General features: G+C 33.3%; 1 protein-coding gene across 1 annotated transcript in view; it reads right to left on the reverse strand.

The window, feature by feature from the left end:
• LOC149408915 (uncharacterized) overlaps positions 1–17146 on the reverse strand; it is a 208607-nt gene that overhangs the window by 61334 nt on the left and 130127 nt on the right. Inside the window, exons 16-18 of the mRNA XM_089650310.1 lie at positions 15004–15183; positions 13159–13263; positions 12438–12509 (exon numbers count right to left, since the gene is read on the reverse strand). Coding sequence (XP_089506436.1) covers positions 12438–12509; positions 13159–13263; positions 15004–15183 — 357 coding nt within the window. The remainder of the gene's footprint in view (positions 1–12437; positions 12510–13158; positions 13264–15003; positions 15184–17146) is intronic.

Consider the following 17146-nt stretch of genomic DNA (forward strand, 5'->3'; position numbering starts at 1 on the left):
ATGTCTTAGACATACGTTTTCTTGTTCTGTCTTGGAGTATGTTTGTGTGTGGACCATTTTAGGTATTGGTTTACTGTAATTCCTACGTATTTTATGTCGGTTTTGCTTTCTATTACTATACATAAAGATACATTGAAGTACCTACATGAAATCGTAAAAATGATAATATCATAAATATGTGAACGATATCGAATTTATTCCAGAAATCTCTCTGCAGAACTTTCGTGTCAACTCAGCAATTTTCAACGGAAACGTCTTTTTTTTACAACGAGCCTTGGAAATAAAATAAAAAAATTAAAAAGACAAGATGCCCATTGCTTGCTTATGCGTCAATTATCGTCCAAAGTCGAGTGTTCAAACTCTGGCGAAGCCGGGTACTCCGGTAGTAACTACTTAGCTGGTAACGGTAGTAAATATAAATGTAAAACAAAATTAAGCTGACGATAAAATAATATACTTCATAATTACCATAGTGGTTGTTCAAATTACTGTTATATTTTTTTTAAATATAACGATGGATAGATTAATAATTTATTTATTAAAGCTCTATTGGGCTTTTACAATAATATTGTAAATTAAATAAAAAAACAAAAAACTAATAAACTTAAACTTAACAAGAGTAAGATGAAAATAGCAACATATAATATATAAATATAAAGCAAAAAATACAATACACTCAGTAAGTTAATAAACACGCTAACTCAAGAACGCCTACTAATGAGCTAACGAATACTAAAGCCCCCCAAACTCAACTACTATTCTACCGATTTATAATAAGTTTCTCGTTTAATACTTTATGTTTTTAAGTTCAAATAATATCTATACATTTGTTATGACGAAACGTTAATTACATAAAATTCCCTCGATTGAAAAAAAGTAAGCTCCGAAAATGATTAAAAACAAGTTTCGTTCTGTTATTTAATATGTTATAGGCATGAAAAAATTCAAAGTGTGTCTTTTTTTTTTTTTTTTTTTTTTAATTTTCTTTATTCATAAAAATATATTTGGATACAGGTTTTTTACATGCTTTTCGACTACCACACTAGACACATGTCCGTATTATGGTAGTCGAAATTTGTGTATAATTATATAAATGTAATACATGATTCATTCACTTGTAAAATAGGTATAGGTTAAATAGGTTTAACTGAAAATAAGAAAGCGATGAAAATAAAGATAAATTAAATAATTATTTTAAAAAGAAATTTTAAACAGAATTGAAATGAAAAAAAAAGAATAATAAAGCAAATGAACTTATTTAATGATGTCAGGTATTCCTTAAAATAGTTCTTTCCCTTCATAAATAACCAATACTGAATATATAATATTATGTACATGATCACATACAGGAAAGGAATTGGAGTAGGTGAATCTTGTAAACATAGAGATAAAAAATAAAAATATGGTAGGATACAAATAAAAATAATAGATAATAGATGCTAGGGATAATAGAAATAAAAATAAAAATAATCGCATCAGCGTAATATAAAGTTTTTGTTGAAGTTAATTTTAAATGCAACTAAAGCAATTTCGGAGAGATTTTTGTTCTTTTTCAAACAAGTCATATTTTATTAAATATTTTTACCATCTTCACTTAATTATTATCGTTTTTTAATATTAGCGCGCTCCCTCTAACATTCTTATTTACATATTTCCCTTTCAAACCATCTTTGAACGCTTACTACTAGGCCTTAAGCACATGCATAGATATCTCGTATAACTCGTTATTGACATTTACTGAAAAGTGATGAATTAATTTAGTTATAAATGTATCAAAATTTACAACGAAAATATAAGCGACATCTATTAATTCATTGCCAAGTCTGAGAATCCTTTCAATGACAGAATTCAAAACAAAGTTATTGTTGTTAACAATTTGTTCCATCTAGTATGAAACAATCTTTAAAAAAATTTGTAATTTTGCGTGATAGAAGTATAATGTATTCAGTTTTCAGACTTTTGATTTTCTGAATTCTTTAAATAGGAGTTCTAATGAATATGTTTGTGGTTTAAATAAATATAAATTTTTGTTCCACCCCAACCTTCATTCCGTATTGCATTACTGATTGGCAGAAGGCAAAATATGTCATTCTGAGTAAATCTTTATTTAGTATATCTCTAAATTATGCGTGTATAAAAAACATGTCATCATTTGAAAGTATATAATAACCACAATGAGGACATAGAAATACTCAAATTTAAATATCCGAAAGCAAAATTCATGATTGATGATGATTATAATCTGCCGAACCGGACCAGCCAAGATGACATCGGATCTGCTGCCACAAACGAAGTTGAATTACAGTGCTCTAAATCCAGTGAAATTCGTAATATGTCCATATTCCTGGGACTAGATCAATCAAACAATGTGTTTAATTCTAACCATCGAATGTTAAATTTAGTGGTTTTAGTGATTAAAAATAGTGGTCGAGAAATCTGACGAATTATTATTACCTCTCGATAAACACCATCCACCATTAGATATTATCATAACAATGTCTGGAAGATCTCCAAACCTAACTACCACATTGTATAAATTCTCCAAAGCTGAATCCCATAATATTATAAAGTACCTTACTTCGGTAGATCGGTTAATTTTAGACGAGGAAAATAATTTAAATAATCAATTAGAAAAATGTTACTCAATTTTAAATACCTCGATAGAACGCTTTGTTCCCAGGGTCAACTTCACACCTAATATCGCAAATTGTTTACAGGGGAATTACCTTTTTTTATTAATCATCACTAAAAACATATCCATAAAGTGTGTACAAACGTACCAGAAATCCTAATGATTACATAACTTTTACTAACTTACGAAAACAGTGTAAAGAATTATCACCAAATGCTATAGTGATTATGTTAGCCTAATAGCTAAAGAGGTACACCAAAATGTTAAAAATTCATAGAGTTTTTCTAAATCTCAACAAAAAACAATTGTGGATTTCCCAATAACATGTACTGAAGAGAAAAATGTGCCGACAGTATCGGAAATATAGTTAATCTCTTTGCTGATTCATTTAAAAGTGTTTACGACACAGGTATTCCTGTCAATATTGTTCCCGATATTTCAGTGGAAGAGTCATTAAATCTAAGCCAATTTTTCATCAAAATAAAAGCCATAGAAAAAGGCATAAAATAATTGGATAGCAATAAATCTGCTGGACCGGATGGTACTCCTCCAATATTTTTAATAACTTATATAACTTAGTTGTCTGATATAACCTCTATATAAACTCCTTAATAAGTTTATCTTCTGGGTCTTTTCTCAGTGGAAAAAGAGTCTGCTGAACCGAAACTTTTTTAGAAATTAGTGCTAGATTGTAAAACCTATCAACAACAGTATTGTTCCTAACCAACATGGCTTCATCACAGGTCGCTCTACCTTAAGTAATTTAATGATTTATGAAAAGTAATCAGAATCCCTTGGTCTCAAACAACAAGTGGACAGTAAATACACCGATTTTAGTAAAGCTTTTGATAAGGTGCTACATCACATACGCATTATATAAACTCTTATTTTCAGACATCAAAGGTAAATTGTTGAGTTGGATTGTTAGTTACCTTAGAAATAGGGTGCTTAGCGTAATCATTAATTCTGTACAATCTTATATATTTGAGGCCACGAGTGGAGTTTCTTAAGGCTAATTTTCAATGCTGACGACTTAAAAATAATATGAAATGTATTCGATTACCAAATTTTACAAAATAATTCATTTATTTATAAAGCGGAGACAGTTTGCATATAGTTCCCGTGAGCACTTAGGTCATAGCCCCATTTTACCTCATTCTTTTAACAGTAACCCTGTCCATTTTATAAAGTTCACCAGGGTTGTCATTGGATATATGGCTATGTATTCTGGTTCCACAATGAAAATGCCTAGGTCTCATCTCTCCTCTCCAATCCCCTGAAGTTTCCACGAGGGAAGAGAGCCTCATATCTCCACTCCCGTTTGGTTCCGTGAAGGCCCCACAAGGAAAGAATTCACGGAGGTGGCCTCATCTCTCCTCTCCACTTCTCTTTGGTTCCTTGTAGGCCGCCCGACGGAGGAGTTGACTCCCCTTTGATTCCCTGGAGGCCCCACGACAGAGAGGTCCACTCCTCCTTGCTTCCCTGAAGGCTCCACGAGGCAAGACGAGGTTTTCGAATGGTCCAATTTCCTCCCACGAGTATCTAGGGAAATAGAAGGTCCACTCCAGCTAAGCCCCGAGTGCTGGAGTAAGGTCTAAATACTCCGAGATCGACTCCGAGTTTCTCGGAGGCACCGTTCGTGACTTTCGTGTTTCCTATGTCATTTAGTCTGAGCACGGTACCTCACACCTTTGCTTGGGATGGTTATTGGAGGTCCACAACTAATGGTATATAAGTTGTTTTTTTTTTAATTTTGTGTCCGTAAATTTATTTAAGCCCACTCTTTTAGTTTGTTTATATCTGTATTGCCAATGGTATTTTCTTCCGTCCATATATTCGCTTTTATTAGCAGTACTGTGTCGTCTGCGCAGGAATTAATTTCAACTTACTTAGAGAAATTAAATAAATCGTAAACATATATGATATATAGCAAAGGGCCTAATACTGTATCTTGAGGTATTGATAATTCACTACATTCAGAGTCACTAACTTGATCGAATAATTTAACTTCTTGAAGTCTTTTATCTAGGTAACTAGTTCTCTATGCTAAGTATTTTCCATTTATTCCAACAGTTTCTAATTAATTTATTACTTCTTTATGTGATGAAATGTCGAAGGCCCTTTTAAGTATATTCAAATGACGTCACAGAAAAGCAGTAAGTACCTAAAAGTAAAAGAAAAATAACCTTTTTTTCTCACCACATTCAAAAACCTCCGCGAATATACAAAACAAATAGTTGTTTTTAAACCAGTAGCAAAGAGAATCGTCGTATAAAATGTATTTTCTTAGTTAGTGGCGGTTTAAGTCATATTGATTTCCTTTGACGAACATAAAATTATATGTAGATTATAAAACCAAACAGGGAATAAACTCAGTTAACGAATTGCGGGATCGTATTGAGCGCGGGCGGCCGAGACAAGCTGAAAAACAAACAAAACGAAATATATTCGAAGAACAGAACGACCAGATTTTATCTTCATACATAGAAAACAAAACAAGTACAATATTGTACAAATATATATATTCTTTTATAAAACGTGGACGTTTTTGTTACTGGCGATGTGCGAACTAAGGCTTTCTAAACAATGTCTAAATGCCCATAGAGTCCATGGGATTCAATAATCTTATGGAGTTATGTCTAACTACGGAATATCTCTAGTGGATAAAGTACTGAAAACTGTCCATATTTCCTAGGAATATTAATTGCACGTGATATAGTTGGAAGAATTCATTTGAATTAATAATGAATAACTCTCACTAAATATTAGTAATGGTGATTGCACGTGATATGGTTCGAAGAATGCTCGTGAATTAACAATTAATAAGCATCACTAAATATTAGTAATGGTAATTGCACATGATATGGTTCGAAGAATGCTTATGAATTAATAATGAATAACTCTCACTAAATATTAGTAATGGTGATTGCACATGCTACGGTACGAAGAATTCTTATGAATTGGGTATTTTCATACAATGCCTGGTTTATGTGTTTTACCCGTAACATAAAAATTTATAAACACATGAATATTTTTTTTTTACATATCAATTTATATTGAACTACACCCACAAGCGCGTACAGACACCAAACTGCTCATATCCCTGTAAATCGGAGCACAAAAACAAGTATTTATTTTCTAAAAAAGTTTTTGTGGAGAAACAATACAATAGAAATGCTGATAAAGGAAAACCGCTGATAGATCTACTGTAACAACTCACTCTTTCTCACAAATTAAGCACGTGACAAAAAGAGAAGTTCCAGCGGACCTCTTAGCGGCGGGACAAAAGGGTTACAAGGGGGAGGGAGAGGGACGCAAAGAATGCTCGAATTGAACTTTTTTCGCAAATCAAAGCAGAAAAATAATACTTCAGCGTGGCTGCGGTATTACATCTCTAGACACATCTGTCAGCCACTCAACCATCAATACAGAAATGACCAGAAGTGCTCATTAGTTATTATTCATTACTTATACATAATATCTAATCTAGTCGACATAAGAGCACCTAATATATTTCAATGTCACATAGAGATTCACAAAAAAATTTTGTAGCAAACTCGCTTTTTCATTTACTTATTTTACATATATCAGAAATGATTTCGAAATGTTTAATATTACTAATTAGATGTTTAAAACACAAAAACAAAAAAAATTACCTTATAGTCATTTTTGATAATTAATAAATTTTTATCGTTTCGTAATCAAATTTTAAACCATTTTAATGTTAAAAATTATTGTATGTAGCATTGTTTAATAATAAATTTTGTTATGAAAAAAATGTTATCATTTTACTCAATACCCAATGTAAACTCCCTACGGTAAAATGTAAACTGTAAACGTAAAGGCAATAACTAAAATAAATAAATCTGCATTGCAAACCATAATTTATCTTTTACTCATTCCTCTTCAAAATTACAGCATGTTTATAAAATTACAGTATGGTTGTAAAATTACAGCATGGTTATAAAAATACAGCATGGTTATAAAATTACAGCATGATTATAAAATTACAGCATGGTTATAAAAGTTTATTTTTAATTTAGAAAAGGATCGTGATATTTATTTTCTCATGTTGATTGTGTGAGTCGTTCATATCGTGACACTTCAAGGGATGATTATTTTATTTTATTTGGTTTTATGCCTAGCAGGGTATTTACATAGATTATAATAACAGACTTTACCTAACGATTTAACGAAAATTGTACAAAAAGTTTTGAAGCATAAAGTAAAGTAAAACCAATAAACTAAATATTAGTAACATGTGTAACAACTTCATAGAATAAAATGAAAACTAAAACAATTCTATAAGAAAAATCGCGAACTGCATTACCATAATTTTAAGAATTCAGCAAAAAGCTGGTATAGATCACGTTTAATTCTATAATCGGAGTCAATAAAATTTACTAGACGTTTGACAAATATTTGATGTAAGAATATTACTCCTAAACTTCATATCATATCATGCATCCTATTGGTTAGTGAGTGTGTCTGATAGTTGGTTGCGTATTAATTACAGAAAAATGTGTCATTTTGTCTTATTATACGAGTAGGTAAGTTGAGAATATGGTGTCATCTATCTATTCTTGCGTTTTCAAAATGATTATGTGACAGTGTTTGAGGGCATTTTCGGAAAAATTTGTACATATTTTTATCATTTTTATGCTTTCCATTCCGTTATTCAATCGATATTTATTTGGTTAAAGTTGGGTTTTTTTCCAGTGCAGAAATTCTGGGACTAACTACATATTTTTCAATGATATTCTTCAGTCGACATCTTCACTTTATCACCAAATAAATACAAAATATTGTTGCTGGGGTACTTCAGTATCTGGTATGAATGGTTAAAACAAATTATGTTTTTTTTTTTTTAAATAGTAAACAAACTGTGTATAATTTTATAAAATATTCCTACATAAAAGCCGCTAAGAGAGTCGTTAAAAAATAAATAAATAAAACTAACGGATTCTGCATCGGGAGTTAAAACTGATTTTTTTCAATGTCGGTACAAATTTACGTAAAAACTGAATGTTGTCCAAAAATTATATTAATAATATTTTGCTAATTTATATAGCGCCGTTTTCGTGAGAAATCACCTCAAGGGCGCTGTAAACTATTAAAGCTGCCACAAAATTAATATTACACACCTGAAATTAATTACAAAATCAGATTTAGTTTGATTAAATGTGGAGATGGCACATCCCAAAAACTAATTCATTCAAAGTATATTAACTTTCGACAGTTGGATTTAACTGACTAAATAAAGTAAATTAATAACTGTGCATGTTTCTAAATGGTATACAACAAAATCACTATCTGCGTCTGTTTGTTTGTGCACTTACTTCTTCTGAACTATACAATAGAGTTTGGTAGAGTTTCACTATCATTTAGATATTTTTTCTTTATGTATTTAAAATATTGTTATTATATTTATTGAAATTAGAGAAAAGTCGAGCATCGTCGGGTACACGTCAGCTAGTTAAAAATAAAATAACTCAAGTATAAATAATAACTCAGTTATAAGTAATTACGAAAAAAACAGTCTAAATTGTGGGACACGACAAAAACATAATGAACAATAGCGAAAATGCCCCAGAACGATAAAGCGTCATTTCCCAATCGGGTGGGCCAATCGCGTGCGTTCTATATCGATGCAGACAACATCATTACTCCGTGTTATTTCCGAGCTTTGTTTTTGTGTTAAAAATGAAGTTGTTCCTGCGTTCAAGGCGCTGAGAAAGAATTTCCTTTTCACTGTAAAAAGCAGTTTTCTCTTGAACACTCACTTCCCGAGCGCTGAGCTCTGATGGCGCTGTAATCGCTGTAATCGCTTATTGCACTTTCTTACTTACTTTACAAAAAGTAAAGAATGAGACGAATAGCTTCGTGACCGCAAACTACTAACTCTACAATAACTGTCTGGCGATTGCTTTCAAACTTTGTTTTGCGACGAATAATATTTCCACGTTTTATTGAAGAATTCAACTTTTATGGAAATGTTCTTATTCGTGTTTTGATAAAATTATTAGATAATAAAGAAGTAAAATAATATCATTAACCCTTTGGGGACGATAAATATTGTACATATTTTGTTAAAAAACCTTAAAATAATTTAAGTTTACTTACGCATTTGCTGTAATATGTTTTTGTTCGCCGTGTAGGTGAACTATTGTACTAAGTTTATAAGGGTGACCACATTATTATTTTCTGAACATATAAGGACGACGCACGTACGATGGGCGCAGTATCTACATACAAGGTGTCCGGCCTCTCGTGCTCTTAGGTAGGTGATTCTATTTGATTCGAAAAAAAATATCTTTTTCATTGCTTTGACACCAATATCTTAAAATGTTTTTTCTGCCATCAGTATACATGTGGTCCACCAAGTTGTCATATAGTTGCAATACAATCTTGGAGATAAATGGCTATATTGATCGTGACAAAGCGTTTGACGTTAATTTTCCGTAATTAGGAATACATTAATATATATCTCCACAATAAGAATTAGCCAAAATAATATTTGTCTCAAGATTTATGTATGATGGTTACCGTATACTTGTGTACTAATCCCTCGAGCAGGGATATAAACATACCGGGTCGAAGTAATAGTCTGGTGAATAACTAACTCTCTTATGAATGAACAACAGAGAACATATTAGATTCAAATAATATTATGAAAATACGTGTTTTCGAATAAACGTGTCTTTAAAAATAATCATAACTAAGGAAGAATGTACATCTCATTTCTCAGAAAAAATATTTAAGTCGGCTAGAGACTGTCCCGTGCAGTGTGCGGGGTCACGACCGTTTTGACTAAAGATGCTTCCGGAAAGGGTTATAGAACTAATTTGTAGAAAGTTATTTCGTAAATAAATATTTCATTGCATGATTAATACACTTTTAACATTTTAGGTTTATGAATTATATGTAAAATAATTTATTTATCTTTACCATAAAATTGTAATATTTACTGGCTGTAAATCGCCGTTAACGTAAAATAATAGTCCCTAAATAACTATAAGGAAATTAAGTTTTGTGGTTAAAAAAAAAAAAAAAAATTAAATGTCCGAAGTTATGAAAGCAATCGCCTAATCAGAGAGATTATCTAGTCAGAGACATTATCTAATCAGAGACATTATCTAATCAGAGACATTATCTAATCAGAGACATTATCTAATCAAAGACATTATCTAATCAGAAACATTATCTAGTCAGAGACATTATCTAATTAGATACATTATCTAGTCAGAGACATTATCTAATCAGAGACATTATCTAATCAGAGACATTATCTAGTCAGAGACATTATCTAATCAGAGACATTATCTAATCAGAGACATTATCTAATCAGATACATTATCGTACTTTCGATGTTTGGAATTGATAAAATTATTACACATTAAATTAGTTTGACTCTCCGGTTTTACAAAAACCACTTGACTAAATTATTTTGAGGAGGTTTTGATACTACACAAGATTCCAACTCTCATTGTTTCCATAAAAACAGAACCAAAAAAACACATCACATCATATTTTTTGAAAGTCGAATTATGATTGCTGCATATCATGACGGCTTTTTTTGGTAACCAGATCTGAATAGCCAGGTTCTTCCCCACCTTTCTCTTCCACATCTCCTTCTACTCTTCACTACCATCAGCCTCATAACAGTCACAACATACCCCAATAGGGGATGATATAGTCTCACTGGCTCCAGGTGGTTGGGGCTTACCGTCCGGAATAATCTAAATATAATACAAGAATACCTTATCTCTTAATTTCCTCAACCATTTTTTGTATTATTTTTAAGATTTTTTTAATCCAAAATAATTTTGAAATTTCAGGATGCCGATTAAAGGTATATTTCCTGAAAGAAATATAGTAAGTGTACTACATAAAGCCGCCGATAGCTTTCCTTCTCATTTCTCCAACTGCGTTTCGACTTAATAAAATAAATTTTAGGTTTAAAGACATAGTTGAAAGCAACTCGCAGGGAATTGAGGCATGTGATTGGGTCGTTCGGGATAATACTCCGCAGTGCTAGTACCGTAGTACCGCTACCGTAGTACTCGTACCTACGTAATATGTAGTACGCCAGACTTACGCCGCGCGGAGTTGTATGAAATATTTGGAGCGGGTTTACGGGAACGTTCTACGGTCTCCGCCAAAAGGAGCGGAAAAATTGAACTTGATTAAAATTACGCACTATTTTAGTAATGACTTGATTTTTTTGCGTTTCAGTTAGTTAAAATTCAGAAAAAATGTGGAATATAATATAACCGAAGTACATTGTCAAGTGCGTGTGTCTGGGTAGGGCTGAAGTTCCCTAAGAATGTTTCGGAAGAATCTTATTTAAAACGCGATGAATTATTAAAGTATTTTTTGCGTCCACATGAAACAATTGATGGTTATAAAAGTAAAATAATAATAACGGAAGATTTTGAAGTATTGAAAAAATGACATAATTCTAAATTTATAATGATGGTCGGAATGATGCAGCAGGTAATTATTACGCACTGACGCTTTCAATAATTTTTGATAGGGTTAAGATTTTTCGTAATATAACTTTTTTAATAAATCCTTTCTAGAAAGGTTATAAAAGGTTTATGTATTAAAAGAAATACAGAAAATTTTAAAAGTTATCCGCCTTTTTGGTAATTTTTGGCTAAATAAATCAAAAAATCAAATACATTTTTCTCGTATTACCTAAGACTTGTTATGTCTTAAAATAAATTAACGTGACTATATATATTCGCTGATGAAGAAGAAAAGTTGCTGTAACGTTTGCATGTAGGTGGGTAGGAAGGTAAACTGCGCGATCTGCTGATCCTTCGCAACCAATTCCAGCACCTTAACAGCTCTTTGCCAGGACCTCCGATGCGACACGGCAAAACACATTCTGAATGATCCTTCGCAACCAATTCAATCCGCTCCTCGAGATCACAGATCTCGGATTCTGGTCACCGACACGTGGACGACCAGCTCGAAAAATACGCCGTGCAGCATCACTGACGAAAAGCAATCAAAAACAAAACAAAAACGGGCTCTAAGGCCAACTAGAAATTCACACGAATCCAGGGAAACTATACTGGCAACAGGCTCAAATGAAGAGCTTCAGCAAAAAACCAAAAAATTTGGACCATCAGGCCGACCAATTTTAATCCTCCTCCATCTTGCCTTCTTCTGCTCGCTCTTCACTTCCGCTGCCCGGCGCTACCAACCAAACAAGTATTCGCGAAGAAGAAAGAATTACTGGTTATATAGTACCTACCCGTAATTAACAATATTTGTAACCGCGTTTATTCGTTATATTTATATTTAAATCGCCTCAATGTCGAATTCCTAATGATTTAAACTTAGTCCACGAACCACCACTGTTCACTTTGTCAGGTTTAAATAATATTATTTTGTGGCAAATTTAAAAAAGTTTTTTTTTTTCATCAATAACAAAATATTTAATATGACCCATTTAAGATGAATAATAAGTTTTGTGAGACATTAAAGTAATAAATTGTACTTTTAATTAAAGTATTCAACCTTTTTTAAAATTTTATAAATAAAAAAAAAATGTTTTAAGCTTTTGTCCGAAAATTGGCAGTGGGCGAGTTAATGTTAGAATATAATTGGTGCGTCGGGAGCAATGAACATTTACAAAGGTAGTAAAGACTGTAATTGAAGAGGGTTTTCCTCAGAGAAGTAAGCCCACTATATATAGTAGGTACCTCCGTGTTAGACACAGGCAGTCGGCAGGTTAATGATAATGTACCCACGCTACAAGTACAATGTACGCAGACTGTAATGAATGACTCACCCTGATGATGTCGCCGACGAGAGACGCGATGAACATGCAGTCCAGCTTCACATCCTCGTTGTCCAAAATATCCTGCAAATTTACACAGCAATTAGAAAACATTAACTAGAGAATTCGCATCTTAACTATTTCTCACAGATTAACATTAGCAACAGATAAGATAATCACAATCACAATTTTACATAAATTTAAAGGAAAAACTACATGAGAAAATTATCAAATACATATAGAAATGTTTTAAGGGAAAAAAATTAAAACAAGTAACTTAAGAAAAGTACAAAATATATAAACGAAGTACGCCGAAGTACTTTTTTTTAAATAGGAAAAATTCTTTCGATTTTCTACTAAAAGTAGTGCACATATCAAATAGTATGTCCGAATTGTTCAGGTTTTGATTTTGATTAAACAATTCTCACATTCTTCTGATACGATCCCTGACACCAGCATTTGTGGGCGTTCGGCTAGTGTGGAATAATTCGTTAAACTTTGCTTTTCTAAGTCGATGTTGCAGACTTTATAAAGGATGACGAGTTCAAGGTATGTTCGCTGGTTAGAGAGAGTGGAGAGTTATATTGGAAAAAAAATGGTTTGACTGAGCTTCAGAGTGGGTTAATTTCGACTTCTAAGATCCCATTTCATTCATTAATTCATTTGTTAAATCAATCGAGAAAACAAAAACAAAAACGAAATAGAAATAGATGAAAAAAGGAAAAGAAGGAACCTTTAAACTCCCGCGGGTGCAGTACTCCGTCACGATGCAGATGTTGGGCGGCTCCGTGCAGGCTCCGATGAATCCGTTGAGATTATCATGCCGCAAGTCTCGCATCTACACAAATTCCACACTTCCTTTCATTTCATAACATAATCTCAGTCAAATTATGCAAACTTTGTTGATTTTAGCTTCGTGAATTGAAGAAGCGCCAGCGTTCTCTTTGCCGAAGTAATTATCAAAACTAATGAATTTCAAGCGGGATAAATCCCTAATTTGATTAACTCAACTTTAAAATCTTCAGGAATGGGGAGACCTTTAAAAGGAATGGCTGCGCGGTCTTTTCGTACAAAATTTGGATTTAATGCCAAAATGAATAAATATTTCTTTAATCAAAAGATATAGAAAATATCTATTATGGATATATAATACTTTATTGGCTTCTGTTTTAAATTATAAAATATAGACCAAATTGGCAATTATATGCGAGTTAATGATAATTATTAAAATATAAATTTTGCTATATTCACCATAATAATATGTTGGAATATAAAATAAAATATTGAAAATGCACATTGATGGGCGTTAATATTAAAATACTAAAGACCGATGTACATTGGAACACAAATTTGTCGTATGTAAATTAAATTTTCTACCCAAATAACTGTTTTTTAAGATGTATTATTTTATTTTCCATTACGTTAACACAAAAGATAATTTTTTACAAGTTAAAATTAAATCACAAAATGTCAAATGAATTATGTTAACACAAAATATATATTTTTTACTAGTTCACAAAAGTTCACTAAATCACAAAATGCCAAAGCTGCCTCTAAAATCACACAAAATAGAATTATTTAATGGCCTCTATATCATTATTAAAACGGCTAATAAATAATGTAGTACATGTACTTACTAGATATTTGCTACATCTTTTGATTAAAAATATATTATTCAGTTTTGTTGGGTATTTTGGATATAATTTTAAATTTTGTATGAAAAAGGTTGCGCACCCGTTCCTCTTAAGTCGATTAACAAAGAATCGCAAAGAAAAATACTCAAATTAAGACGGCTTAAGCTAAAAAAACTGTTTTAAATATCAAAGCCGTTTTATGAAAATTAATGCTAAAACATTCTGAGATTTCGTTTCTAGTTTACGGCTTTCGATGCTTTGTTAAAACCATCTGGTCGGAACAGTTTTAACACCCGCAGTCCGCGCGCCTTAAAGCAAAGAAAAACAGCTATAAATTTAATGTCGGGCCACTTTAATAACCTCTTCATCTTCAATGATAGCCACTTTCTAACAAAGTATTATAACAGTTAATCTTGAATTTGTTTCAAGTTAATAAATTTACGATTGTTTAATATATTTATACATTTTATATTTTTTTCATATTTTTATCTAATGATAGCAGGATGTAATAAAGATCAATGGTCCCGTAAATAATTTGTAAACATCGTGAATAGACTAATTGGTTAGTACATCGTGTCAGTGCGTCATCTTTGTGGATGCAGGATGGAGTGATATTAAAACGCTAGTTATTCGGTGGAACCTGCATTGAAATGAAGATGATACAAGCGTGGCTTCCAACCGGACAAATTTATAAATTGTCAACATCAAAGGTGCCATTTTGTAATAAAACTACTCTGACCATTTTATCACGGAGTCTACCACAAAATAATGAGGGAAACTTAACTGAAAGTCGGTAGCAATAAAGGTTTAGATTGGATTTCAATAAAACCGAGCCATTTCATAAATTGGAAATCAATATTATACTGCAATGTTTCTTCTTTTTAAATTGCTAAATTGATGGGAGAATTTAAATGTAAACGAATACACCGATTGAAAGCACTTACAATCTTTAGTTCCTTCTTCATTTCTCTTGTGATGTCGATAGACTTCTTGCGGACGCGCTTGAGGGCGAGCGCACGACCCTTGTAGATGCCCACCTCAGTGAAGATGGACGAGTAGCGGAAGTCAGCGTCCGGGTTGGAGCTCAACGACACCTGGCTCGTGCGGATCAGCGGCTGGATCACCTGCGTCACATCGTCTCATCGTTACATCCTCAGATCCTCATATTCTTACAACGTCACACTGTCACATCGTCTTTAGTCAAATCGTCACATCGTCACACCGTCATATCGTTACATTGTCACATTCTCATATTCTAACATCGTTACACCGTCACATCGTCCCATCCTCACATCGTCACATTCTCACAAAGTTACACCGTCACACCGTCACACCGTCACATTGTCACATTCTCACATCGTCGCACCTTCACATCGTCTTAAGTCACATCGTCACATCCTAAGATTCTCACATCGTCACACCGTCACAATGTCACATCCTCACATCGTCACATAGTCACATTCTCATATTCTCACATCGTCACACCGTCATATCGTCTTAAGTCACATCGTCCCATCCTCAAATTCTCACATCGTGGCACCGTCACATCGTCACATAGTCTTTAGTTACATCGTCACATTCTAACATCGTCACATTGTTACATTCTCACATCGTAACATCCTCACATCATCAGCACAGATGTAAGGTGAGAATGCTGTCATTGTTCTACATATATTTAAAACGGAAGGTGCTCCGAGGAAGTAGCGTCATTGGTTCCTTCGGCACCGGAGCACAGTCGGAAAACACGCCAAACGCGAGCTCACCATTTGCATATGTTCATTGTTGATATTTATCACAAGAGTTGTTGAGTTGAACATCTCGGCTGTGGCTGTGGAACGATTAGCCGGCTTCTGTGTTTCCTCCCTCACACATGGATCTCTTCAATATCCACGTTCACTCCCACTCTCCTCAAAAACCCTCCACACGGCATTCTCAAAGACGACATTTATCTAAATTGCCTCAAGGAAATTATTTCCCTCATGAACTCCTGTGCAGAGTAATGTAAAAAAAGTGTGTACATTATTTAGCCTCTTTAAAACGTTGAAGATAATATTTTGTGCGAGGACTTAACTTAAACCATTAAAATTTCACTTGAATGAACTCAGCGGCCCTATTTTTATCCTAAAAATCTTTTCAATTATACGCGCTTTAAGCCCACTGTAATTGAAACTAAATAAACCTTCGTGTGGCCTAGCAACCAGCAACCATCTTCTGAATGTGTGAGATCCTGCAGGTGGCTAGTACGCCCAACTGAAAGATTCCACGTGTGCCCGGAGGCATCACAAAACAAACTAGATTCCACTCCATTAACCATTTACAGGGTGCGCCAGAGAAACTTACTTATTTGAAAGTTCAATAAAAACAAAAGCACTATAGTTATTGTTGTAATTCTTTTTTTATTTGAAAATGCAATGTACCAAGTTTTTTTTCATACTGTCTTAAAAATTACATCTTTTAAATGGCGACCCTCATTGCGCATACGCTGGTTAAGTCGTTTTTTGAAGTTTTCGTCCACTCTTCTCAGCATATCAATCGGAATATTGGCAATAGCATCAGGAATGTTGTTCTTCAGGTGATCTATGGTCCGTGGTCGATCGACATAAACAAGGGAGTTCAAATAACCCCATAAAAAAAATCACATGGAGTCAAATCTGGAGAGCGCGCCGGCCATGGGAGATCGTCTCGGAGGGAGATGAGGCGGTTGGGGAAATGTTGTTGCAGCAAATTCATGCCCGCTGCTCTCTAGATCACAGCATAATGGCAACTGACGAAAATGGGAAACAAACTTGGGGACGTCCTCCTCCAGATGCGCCCCCTCCCGCCCCTCTACTTGCCCAACTCAACGGTCGGGAATTTTTTCAAATAAGTAAGTTTCTCTGGCGCACCCTGTAGTAGTTGCTACCTGCTTTCCTCGAGTTTTTCTCTTATTTATGTGAAACATTTTTGGAGTTTAAATGAATTAATGAACTAGTTAATATTTTGAAAGCATCGAAAGTAATTGACAAATAAATACGGATGCTTGAATCTGATATATATATTTTGGTTTTTTTCATTACTGTTTTCCGTTACCCTCTTTACCGTCTATTA

This window comes from Hesperophylax consimilis, unplaced genomic scaffold (assembly GCF_061612785.1).
Source record: "Hesperophylax consimilis isolate HC1 unplaced genomic scaffold, BYU_Hcon_1.0 scaffold_42, whole genome shotgun sequence".
In the NCBI taxonomy this organism is placed as follows: domain Eukaryota; kingdom Metazoa; phylum Arthropoda; class Insecta; order Trichoptera; family Limnephilidae; genus Hesperophylax; species Hesperophylax consimilis.